Here is a 24,056-nt window from a genome sequence, read left to right on the forward strand (position 1 = left end):
AATGGCATATCTCAGAACTTCGAGAATTGTAATGGTATGGATCAAAATAACCCAAAAAATTACGATCGTTTACGAAGCCATAGTCCTGTTGGCCTTTTGGGGCTGATCGGGAGCGTCACAAGTTTCGGCATGTGATTCGGCCGATGCTTTGGCACCTGGCAGGTAGGAAGAAACATGCGCCGCCCGACGAATGCGTATAGGCCTAGTGGAGCAGTGGGATTGGCCGTTTAGTACTGGTTCGGTTCGGTTCGGTTCACGTAGCAGCAATTTGTCTGTCCGTCCATGTCGTGAATTGCGGCTCACCTATGAATCGACAGGTCCAGGGCCCACGGCCGACGTCTAGTAATTTTACCGGTTCGGTGGGCCTCGTACATTCTTCCCGAGATTCTCCGAGAGTCGGAGAATTATTTAATAAAAAATAATTTTTATAAGGTATGTTCAATTAGTGTTGCAGTTTGCCACGTCTAACCTTACCCAACTTATGGCTGTCATAAAATATATCGAGCAAAATAGAAGTCACACTTATGGTAAAATTTGTAAGAAAATAAGTCTATAACATGTGGGACCAGGTGCTAAGAAAATATGGTGTGCCAAACAACTGCCTAAGAAATTATGGCATAACTAACCTGTCGTGTGGAAAGTTGGGGTCATGAATTCTCTATATCTATATTTTGTACATATTTCATAGAGCCATCTCTACTCGCCATCTTTAGCTTGTAAGAAACTAGGGATGGAAGATGATGATGTTTAGAGATCTAACTGAAAAAAACTGTTGGAGTATTTTTTTTAATCAAAATCTCTACTCCCTAGGGCAGGTGTTTGATAGGCTGATAACGGTGGCTAAAGTTAGCTCAAATTACTTTTGTTAGCCCTGCTATTAGCCTTTACCTTTTTCTTTTCCCAAAAAAGCATCGGCATCCGGCCCTTCTCATATTCGTACTTCTCTGTAACTAAAGTAGTACTCTCTTTTATTTCAACTGTAGCTAGTTCTATATTTTTTTTAGGTACAAAACTTTTGCTAAACAACTTACAATTTACAAGGGAGGGATAAATATGATTCCAATCAAGCTTCAAAAATAATATGGTTCTAGCCACACTTTTAACTGAGATCATTATTATACCCCAGATTTTCCCTCGGATTCAAGCCAGGTGCTCAAAGGGCAAATGGACAACACCAAAATGCATAGACTTGCATGAAAATGCCGTTATGTACATTCATTTCTATCACACTGCTGCTCATCACGTGCAGAAAAGTGACCAACATCAACGGACACAGAAAAGAACACAGATGCCTGCCGCTACTCATCTCGATCTACAGTTGATTCTTCAGAAATCAGAAGCCGATCGGATGCCGCTCTGTGCCAGCTGATCACACTAGATCGCAACGGGCACGTTTGCTGCGAGTGGGACACGGGCCGGCTCGGCGGCGGCAGGAGGCTCGTGCCTGCGGCGTTGGCGTTGCTCCTCTTTGCTCGTCGCTGTTGCCGGACGCTCCTTCTTCAAGCGCATGTTCTCTCCTCCAGCACCGAAATCGTCCCTGACCATCTGGTGGTACCTGCACTCCTCGCTACAGAACGGCGTGTCCCCTCTGTTCGCAACGGGGACGGTCAGAACACCGCTCCGCATTGGATGCATCGGAGAAGCTGGAGGACATACAGGTCCAAGGCCGGCACGAACCTGTACATGAAGATGTCGCAGTCCCCGGCGAGGCGCTTCCCGCAGAGGGAGCAGGCGTCCATGGCGTGGCGGCGGGTCTCGCTCTCGCCGCCGTCGAGTGGCTCGATGCCAAAGAAGGAAGAGGAGGAAGACGCCATCATTTTTCAGCGTTGGAGCTGAGCCTTGGGGTACCACTATCACACCGCTATGCTATGCTACCACACTGAAGCACTGAACTGGAACAAGTCTGAAGCTTTGCTGCCACCATTTACTAGTTCAGTGCAGTTCAGCGATGGTAGAAGATTGTTAATTCACCAGCTAGACTGCGAAAGATTCTAGTCCAAACCTTTGGCAAAATGGCAGTGAGAACTGAGAAGACATTGCACATGGTGTTGGGCGTTGTTGGCCCAAGGATCGGGCCATTGGGGACACCGGAACAAGGAGAGAGAGGTTGGGTCTGAGCGGACGCATGTTTCGTTTCCTCGCACTCTGAGGCAGTCCGACCGAGGAGTCCGCGGTGGAAAAAGTGGGCGAAAAGGGCGAGGAAGGAAGCCGTGTGCTGGACGACGGACGGACGGGACGGCGGTGGGCTGCCGTCGTCCGAGTGCGACGTCGAATCGGCGACGCGCGCCGGCACGACGCGGCTACTGCTGCCGCATTGGCAGTGCTTTGGAAAAAGTATACTTAACCCCCACCTTTCATAGTTGTCTACTTCACCCCCAACTATGAAACCGTCTGTTTTACCTCCTGAACTTTTTAAAACCGTCTGTTCTACCCCTGGGCGGTTTTCAGCTGCGGTTTTGCTACAGTAACAGCGGATCTGCTACAGTCACGGTAGGTTTGCTACAGTACCGGTGTTTTGATTTCCTTTTTTTTATTTATTTTCGGTGAATTTTTAAAAAATCATAATAAATCATTGAAAAATCTAATTTTATTTGACTCCACATGAGTAGATCTACACCGTGAATATATAATACGGTATGCTTTAGTACAATTTTTTTTTTTGTATCTTTAGATTAATTGGAAAATCTAATTTTGTCTGTAATTAATTAAAATTTATCTATAACTAAGTTATACATAGTCCAATAAGTACAAAATTTTTACTATAGTTCAAGCATACAATAATTAGCGTACCACAAAAATTTCACCACAATTGGACCATAGAAACTGCAGCTATGAATTATTCCAATTAATTACAGACAAAATTAGATTTTTTAATTAATCTAAGGCTATAGTAAAAATTTTGTACTAAAGCATACCGTATTATATATTCACTATGTAGATCTAATCATGTGGAGTCTGTCGATGTTTCACCACCGATAGCCTGCCACGGGGGTCCCCGGGGCAGTATTGTTCGGGCTTCAGCGTATGTGGAACTCGACGGTGAACGCAAGAGACAGTCGATTTATCCTGGTTCAGGTCCTCGACTATGGTCGAGTAACAGCCCTACGTCCAGTCGGCGTTAGCCTCTGCGTTGGATTGATTGTGTTGTAGAAATCGTGATCTCCCTTCTCTAGGAACCTTGCCCTCATTTATATAGTCAGGAGGTCAGATTCCTAGTCGGTTTATAATGAGAGTTCTTAGTAGGATTACAAAATAATACTACTACTAAGATTACATGGGGAGAATCCTAGTTAGACTAGATCTTCTCTCTTCCTTGCAGGGCATCCTGTGGGTCCCGCACCGACAAGCCCCCGAGCACTTCATGGTTGTACTCCGAAAGCCTTATCTTGTTCCTGTAGGTCTTACCGAGCAAGGACAAGCATCGTCCGAGTGCTTTCTTGAGTGAAACCATGTAGCGCTTCTTGGAATCTTCGAGTGGTGCGTGCTTTTTTGAAGAAAAAGGTAGTCCCATCTGAGCGTAGCCCCCGAGCCTCTTGCTTTTTGAAACAAGGAGCTGGAGGGTCTTGTCCTGAAATTGTTCTGATTCTTCGTCGAAGGGCTCTTGAGCATACTATATCCGAGTTCTTTTTGGGTGGGTGCAATTTTTCGTAAAAATTGCACTCACTGAGTGTAGCCCTCGAGCCTCTTGCTTTTGCTTGCAAAAGTTGTAGGGTCCAGATTCTTGTCTTCAAAAAATTCTGGGGCTATGTATCCCGCAGCCCCGAACCTTCTCCGAGTTCTTCTCTTTAGAAAAAAAATCGGATGAAGGGTCTTGATGTGTTGTCGTCGTTGTAGTCTTGAGTTTCTTGTATTCTTGGTCCTTTGTCTTTGGTTCCGAGCCTCTGGGAGTAGTTGAAACGAAGGCCGAGCCCCCTAGCTTAGTGTTGATTAAGCCGTGATGCTGGCCGAGCCCTCGAGCTTAGTGACATAATATATGAGTTGTTTTCGAACAATCTGAGTTGTTTCTGGACATGCATGATCTTCGTTGAAAAGTCTCCGAGTATGTTCCCGGGTTCTTTATCAAGAAGAGTTTGGGTATAGCTCAGTCCGGCTTCTTTTTGTCGTGAGTCCTTGAAGTAGTTTTGTCTTGAAAAAGTCTTCTTGGTGACGTGCGCTCTTTTTTTTAGAGAAAAGAGTGCACTCTATGAGTGTAGCCCCCGAGCCTCTTACTGTTTGGAACAAAGAGTTGGAGGGTCTTGAGTCTGATTTGTTCGAAGAGCTGAAATTTTAACTGAAAATTTCTCTTGTTGTGGTAGTTTGCCGTTTGCCAGGTGAGGTTGTATGGTGGCGGTTGGGTATAAATGTTGACTGTTCACAAGTTGCACAGTGTTGGTATATTCTTCCGAATATGCTCGATTTCGAGTACTGTGCCTGAGTCTTCTATTATTGAGTCCTGTCTTTTCACTGTGTCCTTTGTAAGGCCTGTTTCGTTGGTACTCCTAGTCCATGTGCACCGCTCCTTCGATCTATAAATACCTTCCCGGAGTGCTTGTTTTCTTCCATTGAACATCTTGAATCTTCGTAGTCATGAACATGGTAGTTTGCGAAGTAGAGCAGCCCCCGGGCGTCTTTTGTAGTTCCTGTGCGTCTTGTTGTAGCTGGAGGAAGTCTTGTGACAGGGGTTAGAGGTAGACTAACCCCACAACAGCAATGTACCAGGAAGTACGTAGCGGTAGTTGGAGAAAGTCTTATGATATGGGCTTCGTTCCTTTATCCGGCAGTTCTGGGTTGATCTTCGCCGTCTGTCTTGAGACTATCCGGTGCAGATCAACATCTGATCCTGCATCACATCGGGCTTGGGTAGACAGATGCCTACCGACTTCCCCTGGTCTTTGTCGTCCCGCCGTGCTGCTGATTTCCGCCTTGGATGCACTTCGTCCTTCCTTTGAAGAAAATAGTGTAGCCGATCGCGGTTTGTTCTACCGAGTAGCAATTTGGAGCACGTAGTCGTTCTAGAGCCTAGTTGCGTCCGGGCTCCTCTTTGCTACCTTGCTTGTCGTAGTGCCAAGTTCATTGGGTCTTGTAAGATGTGTAATCTTCTATTTTTGAAGCCATTTGTAATGGAAAGAATCTTGTCTTCAGAGTTGCCGTTCATTTTTCTGCTGTAATCCTAGTTATTCATGAGATTCCCGAGTTCTTTCTTTAATAACCGGGTTCTTTTGTTCCTTGCGAGGTAGCCCTTTCTTTCTTCTTGGTTGACGGGTTGTTCTTGTAGTGATCTGATAACCCTGCCGTGGTCTTGGACGGATAAGTCTGAAATCTGTCCGTTAAATTGTACCGTTGTGTGGGTTTGTGCCGTCCGTCATTTTAGCTGTGTCAGTAAATGGATCGTTGCGTTCCCACACCGTGCTTTAACGGGCCTTGTGGGCCGTTTTTATCACTGAAAAATCTATTTAAAGACCTTTTATCTTCCTTTCCTTTGCTGCCCAGCTCTTGCCTTGAAACCCTAGCTTTCAGAAATCCGCCGCCGTCATCGTCGCCGTCACCCGAGCACCACCATCCTAGCTTCATCTTCCCCAATACCTTTTTGCTTCCGCTAGTTCATGGGTAAGAAGAAAACCGCGAGCAAGTCCTAGGCGACCTTCGTGGACGAGGAGTCATCCCTTTCTTTGATCGAGAACCAAGAGTTCGTGGCCATGAGGGCTGCTCAGAAGGTTTGGCCGGCTCCAACAACAAGCGAAGATCAGCTGCGCGAGCTCGTCAGCGACGGCTTGATCCAAAGCAAAGACATCGCTGAATGGAGAGTTCCGGGCGAGCATCGGGTTCCTGCTCCGGGTCCTGGTGAGATTGTCCTTTTCGTTTCCTTTGTCCGCGCCGGACTTTGCCTTTCTGCTTCCGCCTTCCTTCACCAGTTTCTTGGTTATTTCGGGGTTAGTCTGAACCATCTAACCCCTAATGCCGTTCTCCATCTTTCTGTTTTCGTTCATCTCTGTGAAGCTTTCCTTAGAATCCCTCCTTCTCTATCTCTCTTTCGCTACTTCTTTTGTCTGAAGCCTCAACCCCATCGCGAAGAGACCAATGTTCTCGGTGGCTGTGGGATCCAGTTTCGCCAGGGTCTTAAAAGCAAGTTCTTTGACTATGACCTGGTTGATTCTGTGAGGAATTGGCGTGCTGATTGGTTTTATGCCACAAATTTGATTCCTTCTCTTTCCGTACATTCTGGGTCCGGTCCCTTGGTTAATGACCGGCGGGATACGAACCCTGTGTCGCCCGCTGAAATCCAGGCAATCCAACCACTCCTTAATAAGATTAGTATGCTGAAGCAGCAGGGTTTAACCGGTTTTGGAATTGTTTCGAGTTTCCTTCATCGCCGAGTTCAGCCTTTGAAGGAGCGTGAGCATTTTGGCTTTGAGTACTCTGGGGCTGAGGATCCTTCACGTATGGTCCCAGCTCTTGAGCTGACCGATGAGGAGGTACTTGAGCATCTCCAGAAGATGTTGAAAGGAGCGAGCGTCGTCCCGCTTACTGTCTCCGAGTTCTCTGCTAACAACTCGCCTCCAGCTGTAAGTTGTTTACCTCTTTGTCCGGGTACTTTGTGTACTCTTGTTGTATCCATTTTTGTTTAACTTTTCTCTGTCTTGTTGTATAGGAGTTTGGGCGCAACTTTGTTGACCCGATCCCCCTAGATGTTCTCCCTGTTTTGGCGAAAGCTGGGGAGAAACTTGCTGGAGCTTCCGCAACTAGTAAGTTCCCGTTCTCTACAGTGCTTCCTGGAGTTTCTTCTGGATTTGTCGACGTATATGAAGAATATGTTCCTCGTCTAGTCCCTCGCGGTCCTCGTAGTGTCCCGAAGAGGGGGCAAACGGATGGGTCTTCATCTGGCCTGCCTATTTCCAAGAAGTCTCGCAAGTCAAGTACTCTTCCAGGTACTCCAGTTATAGCTAGCATGCTCTTAGGTGAGCATATTTAATACTCTTTGTTTCTTTGTCTTCTCCTTTCTTTTTATCTTGAACCAGGTACTTTTACCCTTCTTTCAGCGGGCGATCTGGTGGCCTTGGTTGAAACCGAGGAAGAAGATGATGAAGTTCCCCTCATCGTGCGGCGGTGAGTTGCTTTTATATTCCCCTTCTATTGCATTCCTCCTCTTTGTCTTGATTTTTAGTCTTGATCTTTTTGAAGGAAACGGGCGTCGGGTACGAGTTCTTCTGAGGTCTCTGCGTCGGCTTCTTCTGAAGCTCCAGCGTTGAGTTCCTTGGTACCGAGCTCCTCCGCACTTCCGATGCCTAGCTCTTCCGCGGCCTCAGCTCCGGCTTCTTCTGAAGCTCTGGTATCAGCTACATCGCTCCTGTCGCCAAGTGGTGGGAACATTTTCGCCGCCGTGGTTCCCCCTGCGAAGCCTTCTTTGTGTTTTACGAAGAAGAAGATAGTCGGGTGAGTAACTTCTGGCTTCGTCTTTTTGCATCTGTTTCCCTTTTCCTTTATTCTTATTGGTAAGTTTATCTGTCAACTTTTCAGGCCTTCGTTTTCTCTTGACCCTCTGCCGACTTCTTGCCAGTTTTCTGGTGTGCTACCGAGTACCGAGCCTCAGGGTTCGGAGCGCTCGGTAGGCGAAGCGGTTGCTGAGGAGACAAGGTTTCCTGGTGAAGGCGCTGCTGTTGGCTTGGTTGCTTCTAAAGTGACCACGGCTATGGTGGCAGGTTCATCTGAGGGATTGGTCTTGACTTCCCATGAGATTGCTCCGGTCGTGCCTTCTTTGCCTCGACCGGCTTCTCCTTCTCCTTCTCTTACTTCCGGTGGTCTGCCTTTTGGCGATGAGGTGGTGCAGCAGTTTGATGCCACCCATCGACTATCGGAGTTAACCGCTGCCTGGGGGAGCTTATCGACCCTCGTGACTTCTTTTGGTAAAAAGCTTCAGGTAAGTTTTACTGCCACTCCTCCTTTGTATGCTTGTTTTTCTTCTGTCCTTACGCCTTGTTTTTCTTTGTCTCTTCTTGCTTAGTCTTTCTCTCGTGATCATTCTGGCTTCTTTTTCTCATCTGAAAATGAGAAAAAGTTGTCTTCTGAAGTGAACGCTCTGAAAGCCAATCTTGACCTCCTCCGGGCTGAGTTGGAGACAGAGCGTTAAACGCACCAAAAGGAGGAGAAGACCCTTCATGCCCGGGTAGTAGAGACGGAGAAACAGAGGGATGCCACGGTGGAGTCTGTGAAGAACGAGTGCAAAGGTGCCGCGGGTTCTGCTTGTTTCTTCTTGTATTTTGACTTCTTTTTTCGCTGACTTGTTTTTCGGTGCCTTGTCTAGTTCTCCAAGTTGAAAAGCGGAAGCTCTCGGAGAGTATCGATGAAATGAAGGCCCTTGTCCGCTCTAGTCATAACAAGGCTGAGGAGGTAATTACTCATGCTGAGGAAGAACTCGCCCTTACTAAGCTGATTAGGCGTGGAGCTGACAGAGATCTTATGTAGGCTCAAAGAACTATTGAAGACTTATCTGGCAAGTTGGCGACGGCTACCGAGAACTGGAAAGCTTTATGGAAATCCTTTCGTTCAGTAGCCGACGCACTCCAAACTCCAGCGGACGATGGGCAATCTTGGGCTCAGTTTATTCCCCGAATTCCGACTCATTTTCAAGAGTTCGTGAAGAGGTGCGCCCAACTGTGTACCAAGAATATCTTGGCTCAGGTCCGGGTTCTTGCTCCAGAGGCGCCTCTGTCCAAGATAGCAGAGGAAGCCGATAGTCAAGAGTATATTGACGCCATTGAGCGGATGGAGCCTGAGGTCGAAGACTTAGCCAGTAGAGTTGTAGATAATCTTAATGTTGTTATCCCCTCTCCTGATGATGATGCTTGAACATAATCGACCTCTGTACTTTTGATTTTTTATAACAGAGTAGTTATATTCTTTTTTTGAATGAAGATACTTTGTTGATACTTCCTCTGCTTGTTTGCCTTGTTTATTCCTTGGATGAGTTGTCCATGTGATCAGAGTTGTTCGACTTGCTGAGTACTTGGTCTTGCCTTCGTCTTTGCCATGTAAACAACCCTGAGTTCTTGTCTGGCTTTCGCCTTTGCCGTATAAAACAACTCGGTGTAGACCGTTGCTTTGACAGACTTTGTGATCTCAAGTATCCTCAGTGTAGCCCCCGAGCCTCTTGCTTTTTGGTACAAGGAGCTGGAGGGTCTCGTCTTGAATTTTCCCTGATCCATGCTCAGGCTTGGTTGTTTTGTTTTTGTGTATTAGCTTGTTAGCTACCCTTATCGGCGGGCTCAAGCATCTTTTCAGCTATTTTGCTCTCAGCCGGTAGGCTCAGGCATGTTTTGGCCATTTTGCTCTTTGGTTCGGGTGTTAGCTTATTAGCTACCCTCATCGGCTGGCTCAAGCATCTTTTCAGCTATTTTGCTCTCGGCCGGTAGGCTCAGGCATGTTTCAGCCATTTTGCTCTTTAGTTCGGGTGTTAGCTTATTAGCTACCCTCATCGGCGGGCTCAAGCGTTTTTTCGGCTATTTTGCTCTCGGCCGGTAGGCTCAGGCATGTTTCAGCCATTTTGCTCTTTTGTTCGGGTGTCAGCTTATTAGCTACCCTCATCGGCGGGCTCAAGCATCTTTTCAGCTATTTTACTCTCGGCCGGTAGGCTCAGGCATGTTTCAGCCATTTTGCTCTTTTGTTCGGGTGTTAGCTTATTAGCTACCCTCATCGGCGGGCTCAAGCATCTTTTCAGCTATTTTGCTCTCGGCCGGTAGGCTTAGGCATGTTTCAGCCATTTTGCTCTTTTGGGAACAACTTGGGGTTTAGCCATCATAAGACATGTGTTGTCAAAAAACCATCTTTATTGATTATGATCGTTTGATACACATTTTGTCGAGGGACAACATCTTTATAGGTCATGAACGTTGATCTCTTGTGTTTTGTACATGTACTCTCCTTTGAGTTGTTTTCATGCGTAGAATCTTCTCAGTTGGCTGATGTGCCATGTATTATTGACTTCTTTCTCATCTTCAGCCATTAACTTGTACGTTCCCGGTCCGATGACTTTTGAGACAATAAAAGGACCTTCCCATGGATTGAGTAGTTTATGGCGTCTGTTAGTTTTTTGTATTCTTCTTAGCACTAGGTCCCCGACTTGTAGTGATCGAGGCTGTGTACTCTTGTTGTAGTGGCGTCTTAATCCTTGGAGGTATCTTGCTGATTGAAGGGTAGCGTTTACCCTGACTTCTTCTATAGTGTCAAGTTCTAATCTTCTGGTGTATTCTGCTTCTCCTTCATCATACTGTTCTATCCTTGGTGACGTCCAAATCAAGTCAGCAGGTAGCACAGCTTCTGATCCGTAAACTAAGAAGAAAGGCGAGTATCCGGTAGCTCTGCTTATTTGGGTCCGTAGTCCCCACACTACTTTGGGTAATTCTTCAATCCATTTTGATCCATAGTTTGCTAGTTCTTCATATAGTCTTGGTTTCAACCCGGCTAGTATGAGTCCATTGGCTCTTTCTACTTGTCCGTTGGCTTCTGGGTGTGCGACTGATGCGTAATCTATGCTGAAGCCACAATCTTGCGCTCAACTTTTGAACTCTGTGGCTGTAAAGGGTGAGCCTAAATCTGTTATGATTCGATTGGGCATGCCAAAGCGGTACATAATGTCTTGGATGAACTCGACTGCTTTGGCCGCGCTGTATTTTGTGAGCGGTTTGTATTCGATCCACTTGGTGAACTTGTCAATCGCCACGAAGATGTACTCAAAACCGCCCTTTGCCTTCTTGAGTGGTCCTATTTGATCCAGCCCCCAGCAGGAGAAAGGCCAAGTGAGTGGGATGCAGATGAGGTTGTGAGCTGGCACATGAACTTGTCTTGCGAACATTTGACAACCTTTACATTTTCTGACAAGTTCTTCTGCGTCTTTCAGAGCTGTTGGCCAGTAGAAGCCGGTACGGAAGGCTTTGCCGACTAGTGTTCTTGAAGCAGCGTGATTTTTGCAGCAACCTGAATGTATTTCGTCTAGGATTTCTCTGCCTTCTTGGAACGAGACACATTTTAGGAGTACTCCTGATGATGTAGCTCTCCTATAGAGTTTGTCCCCCACTAGGACGTAGTTTTTGCTTCTATGAACAACTCGGGTGGCTTCCTCCTTCTCATCTGGTAACTTATTCTCTTTGATATAATCAATAAAGGCTTGTGTCCATGAAGTGTTGATTACCAGAATGTGACTGCCTTTGGTTGGGGGTTCTGGGGTTTTCTCTCTGGTTTGTTTGATAGAAGGAGTCGATAACTCCTCTATGAATACGCCGGGAAGTACCTTTGCCCTGTCTGATCCGAGTTTGGCGAGGATATCTGCTACAATGTTGTTATCGCGTAGGACATGCATAATTTCTAACCCCTGGAAATGTTTTTCGAGTTTTCGGACTTCAGCGCAGTAAGCACCCATGTTTTCTTTGGTGCAATCCCAATCTTTGTTGACTTGGTTGATGACTACTACCGAATCGCCGTATACGAGTAGTCGCTTGATTCCGAGAGTAATTGCCACTCGTAGCCCGTGAATGAGAGCTTCGTATTCTGCTTCGTTGTTTGTAGCTTGCCATAATATCTGAAGGACATATTTAAGTTGTTTTCCATCCGGAGAAATTAGGAGAATGCCTGCGCCGGCTCCTCCTAGCTTGAGTGACCCATCAAAGTACATCTTCCAGTGGTCACGGATTATATCTGATAAAGGCTGTTGAATCTCTATCCACTCGGCCACAAAATCGGCAAGGGCTTGAGATTTGATTGCTTTCCGCGGGGTGAAATCGATGTTAAGAGCTCCGAGTTCAACTGCCCACTTTGATATGCGTCCCATCGCATCTCTGTTGTGTAAGATGTCTCCGAGCGGGAAGTCTGTCACCACTGTGATCTGGTGGCTTTCAAAATAGTGGCAAAGCTTGCGTGAAGTGATCAATAGGGCGTAGAGTAGTTTTTGCACATGCGGGTACCGGATTTTTGATTCAGATAATACTTCGCTGATGTAGTATACGGGTCGTTGTATTTTATATACGCGTCCTTCTTCTTCTCTTTCTACGACTATTGCCGTGCTGACCACAGCAGTGGTCACCGAAATGTATAGCATCATATCTTCATCTTTCCTTGGGGGTGTGAGAATCGGTGAGGATGTGAGGTATGCCTTAAGTTTCTTGAAAGCTTCATTGGCTTCTTCTGTCCATTCGAACTTATCTGTCTTCTTTAGTAGTTTGAAGAAAGGTAACCCTTTTTCACCAAGCCTTGAAATGAAATGATTGAGTGCCGCCATGCAGCCCGTTAGCTTTTGCACATCTTTGATGTTTCTGGGTGGGCCCATCTCCGTTATGGCTCTAATTTGCTTGGCGCTTGCTTCGATTCCACGATGACTGACCAAGAAACCGAGTAGTTGTCCTGAAGGAACCCCAAACACACATTTGTTCGGGTTCAATTTCCATCTCCACTTTTTCAGGTTCTCGAAGGTTTGTCTTATATCTTCAATCAGTGTATCCGGGTTCTTTGTTTTTACAACTACATCGTCCACGTATGCTTCTATGTTTTCACTGATTTGATCGCCAAGGCATGTTTGGATAGCTCTTTGGTAGGTGGCTCCAGCGTTTTTGAGTCCAAATGACATGGTCTTGTAGCAGTAGGCACCAAACGGGGTGATGAAAGATGTCTTGCTCTGGTCTTGCTCTTTTAATGCTATCTGGTGATACCCTGAATAGCAATCAAGAAAGAATAATAGGGCAGATCCTGCTGTTGAATCAACTATCTGATCAATGCGTGGCAGCCCGAACGGATCTTTCGGACAGTGCTTGTTGAGATCTGTGTAATCAACACACATGCGCCATTTGTCCGTGTTCTTTTTCTGTACTAGAACTGGGTTTGCTAGCCAATCTGGATGAAGGATTTCTCTAATGAATCCGGCCGCCATTAGCTTTGTGATTTCTTTTTTAATTGCTGCCTTCTTGTCAGGTGAGAATCGTCATAGCCGTTGCTTTACAGGCTTGGAGCTTTCATTAACATCAATTCTGTGCTCAGCCAACTCTCTTGGGACACCTGGCATGTCGGTCGGCTTCCAAGCGAAGATATCTTTGTTGTCCCGAAGAAAGTTGGTCAGCGCGAGTTCCTATTTTGCCGAGAGGTGAGTAGTGATGGTTGCTGTCTTGGAGGTATCGCCAGTGCCCAAGTCGATTTGCTTGACGTCGGCTTCTTTTGGTGGTGCGATGATGCTGGGCTTTTTAGCTGGTATTTCTAATTCTTCTTGGCTTATCTCTGCAGCAATTGTGGCTATTTCTTTTCTTCCATTGTCGGCTTGTGCTTTGGCAGCGATTTAGATTGCCTGAACGTCGCAGTCAAAAGCACGCTTCAAATCACTTCGAAGAGAAAGGACACCGTTGGGTCCTGGCATCTTAAGCAGTAAGTACGGATAATATGGTATTGCCATGAATTTTGCCAGTGCTGGGCGTCCGAGGATTGCATGATATGACGAATCGAAGTCTGCGACCTCAAATTTGATAAACTCTGTTCGGTAGTTCAAAGGAGTTCCAAAAGTAACGGGTAAAGTAATTTGTCCGAGTGGCATGGCTGCCTTGCCTGGTACTATGCCGTAAAAAGGTGTACTTGTTGGTGTAATCATCCCGGCGAGTTGTAGTCTCATCTTCCTTAGTGTTTCTGAAAAGATGATGTTGAGTCTGGCTCCCCCGTCGATTAGTACTTTGGTGACAGTCATACCAGCAATAGTTGGATCTAGAACCAGTGGATAATGGCCTGCGTTTCCCACGCTAGTCCATTGGTCTTTTCTGGTAAATTGGATAGGATACTGTGACCAATTGAGATATCTTGGTGTAGCCGGTTCTGCTGTCATGATAGTCCGTAGTGCTAGTTTTTCTTGATGTTTGCTTCTTGGTGGAGCCCCTGAGAAGATCACTGCTACCGTTCCCCTGGGTTTTTGGAATCCTTTGTCCTCATGGTTGTCTTCATCTTTTTTCTGATTGTCCTCTTTAGTGTTCTCCTTACTATCTTTTCTTGTGTATCGATCATTGAAAGTGTAGCAATTTCCGATGGTGTGCTTCCCATTAGGGTGCAATGGGCAACGTATGTTTTCAATGTCATCATATCTTCTGGGTTTGGAAAACTTCTTTGATTTGTCGGCCATTGCCACGGTATTGTCTGGTCTACGTTTTCTTTCTTGATGTCTGCTATTTCGATGATTTTGCTTATCCGGGTTGTCCTGGTTGCTTCTATCCGGGAACCTCTCTCATGTTTTTTCTTCTGCAGTAATCATCTTTTCTACTGTTCGTCTGAACTCTTCATTGTTTCTCGGATTTTCTTTGCAGAAGTCTTGAAATTGCCACCTAGCCATGATTCCGTGAGAGAAAGCTTCAATTACTTCTCGTTCGGTGATGTCATGCACTTAAGCCCGTAGTTCGCCGAATCATCGATAGTAATTTCTGAGACTTTCGCCTCCCTTTTGCTTGAGTCCTTTCAGTTCTGCATGAGTGATTGGGTGTGTAATGATTCCTGCGAAATTTTCACAAAAAGCTCTTTGCAAGTCCTCCCAATTTCTGATAGATCCTGGATTTAATTTGTCGAACCATTGGAGGGGCATGGGTTCTAGTGCCATGGGAAAGAACAGGGTCTTGATATCGTCGTCTCCTTCGGCTAGTTCAATTGATTGTGAATATATTCTGAGCCATTGCCTTGGTTCGGTTTTGCCATCATACTTAGAGTGGTTAGACGGTTTGAACTTGTGAGGTAATCGTACCGATGCAAGCCTGTTCGCAAAACAGGGGAATCTGTCGTGTGTTCCGGCTTCTTTGAATTTGGATTCGGCACCTCCTTCTGGCCAACTATTGTTTTGATGGGAATAATTCTGCGAGGCTGTCTGGGTAGGCACCCTACTCCTGGTTTTTCTTGGTTGTTCAAATTGGTGTTGGTTTTCATACTGTCAGAGTTGCTGATGACTTTAGTAGATGCCTCGATGTCGCAGATCGAGTCTCCTTCTTGGTAGGGTAGAATAGCCGTCGTCGTCGTGTTGTCCAATCGGGTACTGTTATCCTCAGGAACAGAGTCCGGTCAGTGAACGATGCAGTCTTGAGATGTTATAGTCAGGACGAGACCTTCCTGAGCTCCCTTCAGCGGCATTCTTAGTACTGGATCGAGGACTTCTCTGAGCCGTGCCTGATAAGATGTTGCCATGTTTAGGAGTCCGAGTGGAGGAAGATCCGACTTCTTGAAGGGATTCTGCACGTACTCCGAGTTGTATTCTTGATAGGTCAAGGCCGCGTTCTTAAGTCCCATCGGAAAAGAACTCGGTTTCCCGAAAGGACTCGGATAAGACTCCAACTCGAATGCGGAGCTCGAATTCGAGTCGGATGCGCAAAGCTGTGGAACCTGAGTTGAATCAGACACTATGAGCTGCGCGAATCCTCCGGAGATTTGATCTATCGTGGTCGTCGGAATAGAATCGTCTTCATGGTGTTTCGAATCTTCGAGGAGACGACTTTGGAGCCTGCCATTATTGTCCGCCTCGTAGATCCATGAGCCGAAGATGAAAGTTGATCCCGTTGAGAAGAACATGTTGTTGAGGTCCATCGAGCTCTCGGATGCAAATTCGCCGAAAGCCCCTACCTGGCGCGCCAGCTATCGATGTTTCACCACCGATAGCCTACCACGGGGGTCCCCGGGGCAGTATTGTTCGGGCTTCAGCGTATGCGGAACTCGACGGTGAACGCAAGAGATAGTCGATTTATCCTGGTTCAGGCCCTCGACTGTGGTCGAGTAACAGCCCTACGTCCAGTCGGCGTTAGCCTCTGCGTTGGATTGATTGTGTTGTAGAAATCGTGATCTCCCTTCTCTAGGAACCCTGCCCTCCTTTATATAGTCAGGAGGTCAGATTCCTAGTCGGTTTACAATAAGAGTTCCTAGTAGGATTATAAAATAATACTACTACTAAGATTACATGGGGAGAATCCTAGTTAGACTAGATCTTCTCTCTTTCTTGCGGGACATCCTGTGGGTCCCGCACCGACAGAGTCCAACAAAATTAGATTTTTTATTTTATAAATTTTCTATGATTTACTATGATTTTTTTAAAATTCACCGAAAATAAATTAAAAAATTCAAAACCACTAGTACTGTATCAAATCCACCGGCACTGTAGTAGACCCGCTTTTACTGTAGCAAACCACCGCTGAAAACCACCTAAGGGGTAAAATAGACGGTTTTAGAAAGTTTAGGGGGTAAAACAGACGGTTTCATAGTTGGGGGGGTGAAGTAGACTAAATATAAAAGATGGGAGGGTTAAGTAGACTTTTTCTACAGTGCTTTTGTGCTCTGCTTGGTGTGCTCGCCTCGCCTTTTCCACGCGCCTTTCCTCGTTGGCTTTTCCAACGAGGGAACGTAACTGACAAGGTTGTCCTCGTCTCGTTGTGTCATTGGGCGCTGTGTTGACCGACTCGGAACGAAATCTCCGTCCTTGATGACAGAGCTTGACCCCGTGGAGACCGAGCTAGACCTGAATTGCAAAATTTCTGCGTGACGGACGGACGATGTTGTAAGAGAAGTTTTCGTGGGACCTGCTCGGACCGTATCCTACAGCCGGCCGGCAGCGCGCGCGAAACTTTCCCCGCGCAGGCAGCGCGCGGGCGGACGCCGTGGTAGGTGTGGTAGGCCCGGCGCGATGGGACAGCAGGACATGCCAAATTAGCCAAAAATATATTATCGCATTTCTTGCGACAAACTAAAAAAAAGGTCATAACTGCTAAACCAAACATCTAAATTAAATTCCGATTACACAGTTGGATTTCTTGCAATAAAATCCTTCAAAACAAAATCACACATGAATATATTTAGATAAGATTTTATTAACGGATATTTATCTTATGAAGATAGAACATTTTTTATTAAGCAGAGATGATGTTCTAGATTTAGGGAATACTGTTCGGTCTTCGTAAGAAAAATATTCACGATTTAGAAAAATAGTATTCTAGTTTTAGGTTCAAGAGATTGGTATTATAATACACATAAAAATAAATAAATAAATATATAACATAAATAAATAATAAAAAATCTATAGCAAAGCATAAGGAAAAAAATAAGAATACTTAATAGAGAAAAAATTAAAAGAACATCGTATGGATACTTTTCGAACATCCTATAATATATTATAGAACACCACATGTATACTAAGTGAATATCACTAAATACACCATAGAACATTACTAAATACATTCTTGAACATCGCATATATATTACGTGAACATCAGTGAATACACCATAGAACATCACATATATACTAAGTAAACGTCACAAAAAATATCATAAAAACATCACATGTATACTACATGAACATAAAAAAATTATAAAACATGACATGTGTATACCACATGAAATAGCAAAATACATCATAGAACATCACATGTACACTATACGAACATGGCAACATATATCATAGAACATCAAATGTATACTACATAAACATCATAAAATATATCATAGAACATCGTGTGTATACTATGTGAACATTACATGTATATTACGTGATAAAAATACATCACAGAACATCATAAAATATATAATAGAATATCACATGTGTACTGCATAAACATCATAAAAATACACCATATAACATCACATGCATACTACGTAAACATCACAAAATATATCATAGAGCATCATTCTATACTACGTGAACCTTGCAAAAATAAATAATAGAACATCTCATGGAATAAAGAAATAAAAAGTAAACATGAAAAAAATAATTAATAAGGATAAAATAGGAAAATATAAAAAAAAACTCTATAGAAAACATAAAGACAAAAGAGAAAAAATGAAAAGAATAAAAACAAAGATACAAAATATAGAAAATAAAAAGAATAATAAAAATCACATAAAGCATAAAATAAAATAAAATAAAAATAAATGAATCAAGAAAAGAAAAAATAAAAGGAAAAAATGAAAAGGATAAAAAAAATCACATAAAACAAAAAGTAAATAAAATAAAAAAAATAAATGAAGCAAGAAAGAAAAAAGAAAAAAAATAAAAAATAAAAAGAATAATAAAAATCACATAAAACAAAAAAGATAAAAAATAATTTGATGCAGAAAAAAAAGAAAGAAAAAAGAGGCAGAACGCACCTTAACTACTCCAGAGCGAAGCAGGATTCCGTGTGGGAGAATGAAATGGCCGCAGAATTCTTAGCGTGGGGCTCGGATCTGGATGGAACGGAACGAGGCTTTTGGCGCGAAAAAAAATGGGCGGGAGCACTGGTCGGTGGGCGTCTTCCGTCCGGCCTATCGGACGCGAAGAATTCCGGAAGTTTTATAGGTGACTATGCATGAAAACGGTATGGATATTTTCCGACCGTATTTGAAACCGAATTCGTTTAGAGGGGTTGAGATCTGTCCTTATCCGAGTCCGGATATCCAATATCTGATACCGTATCCGTATCCGAATACTCAAATCGCATATTTATGATGTCGATATCTAATCGTATCTTATCCGACATAGTTGACATTATCCGTATTCGAATCCAAATCCGGACAGAAATATAAAAACAAATGTAATATCGATGATATTCGTCCATATCCGATCCGTTTTCGTCTGTGTGACGCACGGGCGGTGGCACAAGATGAGGACGACGCTATGGGTCCAGTTTGCAGCCCATGACCCTGGACTTGGGGCTTCCTCTGGTCCTAGGACATAACATATAGCAAAGTTTGTGTGTTGGGCCCCACACGTAACTCGCCCGAAATAAGATGGAGAAGGCTACGAAAGTCACCGTTAACTGAACCCAAAATGAAATACAAGGCCCATTAAGCATGGAAGCAGATGCAGATGCAGATGCAACGGGGTACAGCCCATAGTTTGGCGGTTTGGCCCTTGCATATTCCGTACCCTCTTAGCTTACCCTTTGGATTCTCAAAAAAAAAAAATCTAAGCTTACCCTTTCACTCTACTCCCTCCGTCCCACTAATATTTGCACATCCAGGTTCTGGCGTGGAAACAAGAAGAAGATAAAATTACGAAATTGCCGCTACGAAATATCTTCCACCGCCGTCTTGGTCGAGCTTCCCCCAACGCCAAATCCAATCAATTCTTCGGTCCATCTGCCTCCCCTTTTCACTGCTCGCACCACATCGCCGCGTCCATGACATGCCGCACCTCTCCACCGCCTCCTCCGTAGAAGTCGCGTCGATGCCGCCCTTCCCGCGTCTCCACGCGCCACTGCCCATCTCCGCCTCCTCTTCCACAATGCTGCGAGTGTGTGGAGCGGACTGAGCTGCCTGGGCCACGACGTCGGAGAGGTGACGGAGGAGTTCGACGGTGGCAGCGTGGTACTAGGCAGCGCCGGCGACAGGGCCATCGGGCCGACGCCGACGCCGCGGGTGCTCGCTGGCTGCACGCGCTCCCCCCCACGCGGGGCTGCAACCGCTGCACGCGGCCTTCGCGCTGGACGGCCGCTGTAGACTGGGTGGAGGCCGTCCGGGGAAGGGGAAGGAGTGGGCATGCCCAGAACGGTGGTGCAGCGATGCGGAATGAGATCCGCACCCTCGGCGCGGAAGGCTGAACAGGAGAATGAAGCTGCGTTCCTGTGAACGAGACGAGGAGCTTCTGGAGAGCACACGAGAGCCTTCGAGTCCAACGAGATCGTTGGTTCTCTGCTTTCTTTTTTTTATTTGTGACATAAATTAATTTTTTTTTATTTTTCTGATCTCACCTGTGGCTGGTATAGTTTGATGTGATAGTTACGAGTGACCTTTAGAGCCTCCGAGGGCTGGTCAAGAGTCGGAGTTATTTTTTTTTTGCCTACGCAGGAGAAGCCTTAAAAACAAACTTTACGTGTCTTCTTGCTGTGGGTTCATGTCGTCTAGTGCGAAGGAGCCGTTTTGCCAAACGTTTTCCAGAACGGCTTCAGCTCCTCCAGAAGAGCTGCTCCTTTAGAGGAGCTAGAGCCGAAGCCATTTTCAGAGGAGGCATAGCCCTGCCAAACAGGCCCTTATTCAGTCGGTTCGCTTGTTGATTTTAGTTAGAACTTATCAGCCAGCCAACAGTGTTTTTCTCTCGCAATAAATCAGCATCAGCCGGATTTATCGGTCCAGAAACCAACCAGCGAACATGCCATTTTGGGAAAAATTTTGAATGGTAGATGTAGTTTTATTACTTTTGGAGGCCCTCACATGTTGCAGGAACTGCATTGTACCACACTACCACTGCATGCACAGGTCTTCTAAAAAAAAACTGCATGCACAGGAGTATCTTCATAGGTGAAAATGAAATGGCTACTCTTGAAAAAGGAAGATTTGTGTGATTGTGTCCATGATGTCGACATACTTTGCGTCGCAAGTGTCATGGACAAATCATCCGCCACAGTGGCAGCACCATAGGTGAGGTGGTGAACTAAACGCTGGCCTAAAATTGCAGAATGAACTACCCCTGTGTCATCTGGCGTACGAGTTTGATCGAGGATAAAAACTGCAAGGGTCCAGAATGAACTCCTCTTGTCTAGCTACAAGTTGTTGATCATATATACCAGTACATATCTCCTCGGTCAATGAGCTAGGTACCTATATTTCTGCAACCATGGTTGGCCTGCCGCGCAACGGGCCGGGTTGACAAACGCATGTGATTTGATTGTAAACATTATCGGGGAGTCCAACCCAGGCGTAAGCTTTATTTTGGACGGATTTCCACTCCATTCGCGTATCCACCCACAAGGACCACAACCTTTCTGTGGAAGCGTTCCTTTCCTCGTTCCTTCTCCCGATCGAATCAGCCGGTAGTGCACGCCGGCGGCATGGAATTCGACGCATCAAACCATGCATCCCAGCAGGATCAGATCTGGAGCGACTACGATGTGATTCGCAGACTCGCAGTAATCCCGTGAAGCAGCAGATCAGATCGTTGGCCGTAACAGCGACGCCGAGTCGCCGACGCTACTTGCGATCGTAGAGGCTCGTAGCCGTAGCCACGGGAGGAGGCGCCGCTCCCGCCAGGCCGCCACAGTGACAGTCTGACAGCCCTCCATGCCTCCACCCACCCCCACCTCGCCCCCGGCCGTTCCTCGTGGCAGGCTGACTGACAGGCAGATCACGCGCCCCCTTCTCCGTGCCACCTCAGATCCGCTTCCCAACATGAAGTCTGCCGCTGCCACCGACGGGTGGGGCAGGGGGGGGGGGGGGGGGGGGCACGCGGGGCTCCACCGCGCGCCCCGCAATTAACTGCCCCGCATCGCGCGCGGGAGCGCGCGCTTCCGTTCGTCGGTTCCTCGTCCTCCTCTGTCCTCTCCTCCCACGCCGGGAGCGCTCGGCAAAGCGTAACCGGCACCGGCCGGCCGCGCACCAACCTCCGTCCTGCCTGCGCTGCGCTACAGAAATCTCGCGCGGCATTTGAGCAAAATGGCCGCTGCAGGCCTCGCGTCGCATCAGACGGGCGGCACGGCGGTTGCGATCACTTGTTAATCCTGGCACCGCTCGCCTGCCAATCTGCCATCATCGCCATATCCGGTTGCGAGGACGCCGATACAAATCACGGCCAGCAAATTAGGCGCTATCACGTCATGGAAAACCTGCTCTCTGATTTGTGTGTGCCCAGGAAAAGAAAGAAAGAAATCAAAGGTGTGCCGTGCACACCCTGTTCATCTTCATCTGCTGCACTTGCTGCTTGCTATTAACAATGAACTTATCAATTGAATTCTCCTAAAACCCCTACTAGTATAAAAGGAGATTGAGGAATGGATACTCCAAGGTAAAGGAGCTGGAAATTAGTATGAACAAAAACTTGAAAAAAAAAGAAAAAGGAGAAAGTTCTAGCTTTCCTATGTTTTTTTTCCTTCTCATTTTCTGGGAAGGCATTGATGGATGGATTCCTGCACATCATGCACTCACCGGCTCACGAGGCGGACGGCCGGCCGGCCGGATGATGAGGCGGGGAAAGCTCCGCTCAGCAGAGGATGGCCTCTACGCTCCCCGTCCGCACGCACAGGCACACGGGGCACGCCATGGCGGCGGCGTCCGCGTCGCCGGCGGCGAAGCACTCGCCGCAGAGGGAGAGGTGCCTGCAGGGGAGGAGCACGACGGAGGCCGGCCTGAGGCGGCAGCCGAGGCACGCGCGGTCCGACGAGGACGGCCCCGTGGTGCGGCGGCAAGGGTCCACGTACGCCGACGACGAGGACTCCGCCGGACCGGCGTCGCCGGCGGCGGCGAGCTCCTCGACCGACGCCCCAGCCGCGGCCGCGGCCTGCTGGAGCTGCGCGTGCAGGGTGACCGCGGCAGCCTGCTCCGAGAGCGCCTTGGCCTGCCACGCCGCCGCCTCGCCGCGGAGGCGCGCGAGCCGGTCCTCCAGCTCGGCGCCGCGCCGCGCCTCGCGCTCCGCTTCCGCCGCCTTCTCGCGGAGCCTGCGCGCCGCGGACTGGTCCGCCTTGACCAGAATCGCCCGGTTGTGGCGCCGCAGCCGATCGGCCATCGCCCGCCTGAGCTGCTCGCCCTGACCAGGAACGGATTGGGACATCAGGATTGGGACCAAGAAACGAACTTGACGATGAGGACAGGCGGATTGCCGGGGCGGCGAGGATAGATACCTGCTCGCGGACGAACCGGTCGATCTCCTCGTCGTGCTGCTTCACCTGCGCGGCGAGCTCGTCGGAGACAAAGCCGAACAGCGACGGCGACGACGACGAGTAGCGCAACGCATTCATCTGCTTGCTCTCCTGCTGCTCGTCGAATGCCAGGCGGAGGCCGGTGGAGACGAGCGCCGTCGCGGCCGGGGACGGCGACGACGAGACCCTGCTCTGGTTGTGGAAGAGCGCCACGTTGGCGAACGACGACGTCGACTGCTGCGGCTGGAGTGTGAACAGATTGACGTACTCCTCCTTAGCCGCCGCCACGGGCGGCGGCGCCATGGCCATGGCCTCCCTGGGTCGCTTCCTCCGATTATTATTCCCACTCGCTGCAAGAAATGGAACCGAAACCGTCACAATCCAAGAACCGTAGGCCGCGGCAGGGCGAGCAACGACGTCCTCCTCCTATTTATTAAGATAACATCAGGCACGGCGGGCGGGCGGCACACACCTCCAGCGATGGAGAAGTAGACTGCCGCCGGCGAGACTCCGGCGAGCTGCGGCGGCCTGGGCATGTCCATCCCCTTCCTGTCCGGCTCACCTCTGCGATGATAAAACAGCACGGAGCACAGGAAGCCGTGAGACCACTACTCCCCGCCAATCAAAGACCACCTCTCAAGAGGAGCAGATATCGCTCCTCCCTAGGGGCGGAAGGAAGGAGGACGGGCCGTGTGGTGGCGGAGTAGGAGGAGGCGCACCTGTCGTGGAAGAGGAGATTGGACGGGTACTGCGCCTGTACTGCCAGAGGCAGGGGCAGGGGCAGGAGAACGAGAAACGGATGGGTGGTGCGTGGTGGGTTGGCGCCGGCAGCGGGCGGGAGGTCACGGAGAAGAAAACTTCCACTCGTGGTTAATAGCCGAGTCCAATTCCCCGCAGTCGCGCACCCACTCCGCACGCTCGCTTTTAAAAACCTCCGCTCCCTCCCTTGCTTGCTCGCGTGGAGTGGGACGGGACGGGGGGATGGAGATGGATCGCGCGTCCGAAGGAACCAGCGCGAGAACCGAACGGGGAAGAAGGGCTGGGCCGCCTAAAACTGCTCGTGGCGACGGAGACACGGACGGATGGTTAAAATTAGGCGACGGATGGATCGCGGAGGGTGGGGATTTACAGCGCGATTTGGTGGCGTAAATTCGGTTTTGGGCTCCTCGACCGCGCTCGCGCTCGCTTGGCTCCATCGATCGGCCGGGTTTCGCTACGCAATAATGATGGCGGAGGCGTTTGGAAAAGTCAGGGGGGCGTTGGAGGAATGCAAGGAGAGGAGAAGCAAAGCGCCTCCCTTTCCTTCCTTGACACAACTAGCTAGCTTAGCCGTTAGTTAAAAATTAGCTGGAATAAAGGAGCGCGGTAGAACGCCCCCTGTCAAGCAAACGTACGTACTGTATTTGTGATGACCAGCTAAAGATATCGGCCATAAATGTTTGCGTCATCTAATTTAAGCCATTGCCATTTAGTGCCATCTTATTTGGGGCTTACATTATT

General features: G+C 47.7%; 2 protein-coding genes across 2 annotated transcripts; both read right to left on the minus strand.

Annotated features, from left to right (window-relative positions):
* Positions 1-1,214: 1,214 nt before the first annotated feature.
* LOC136474594 (FCS-Like Zinc finger 3-like) lies at positions 1,215-2,304 on the minus strand. The gene is made up of 2 exons (XM_066472157.1): positions 1,678-2,304; positions 1,215-1,588 (listed from the first exon to the last, which is right to left on the minus strand). Exons 1-2 carry the CDS (start codon positions 1,815-1,817, stop codon positions 1,375-1,377), a joined length of 354 nt encoding a protein of 117 aa, XP_066328254.1. The 5' UTR covers positions 1,818-2,304; the 3' UTR covers positions 1,215-1,374.
* A 17,857-nt stretch (positions 2,305-20,161) lies between these two features.
* On the minus strand, positions 20,162-23,408 carry LOC136474595 (BOI-related E3 ubiquitin-protein ligase 1-like). The gene is made up of 4 exons (XM_066472158.1): positions 23,276-23,408; positions 23,029-23,120; positions 22,539-22,906; positions 20,162-22,444 (listed from the first exon to the last, which is right to left on the minus strand). The coding sequence occupies exons 2-4, from the start codon at positions 23,096-23,098 to the stop codon at positions 21,902-21,904; spliced, it is 981 nt and encodes a 326-aa protein (XP_066328255.1). The 5' UTR covers positions 23,099-23,120; positions 23,276-23,408; the 3' UTR covers positions 20,162-21,901.
* Between the last annotated feature and the right edge of the window lie 648 nt (positions 23,409-24,056).

This window comes from Miscanthus floridulus, chromosome 8 (genome assembly GCF_019320115.1).
Source record: "Miscanthus floridulus cultivar M001 chromosome 8, ASM1932011v1, whole genome shotgun sequence".
Classification (NCBI taxonomy): Eukaryota; Viridiplantae; Streptophyta; class Magnoliopsida; order Poales; family Poaceae; genus Miscanthus; species Miscanthus floridulus.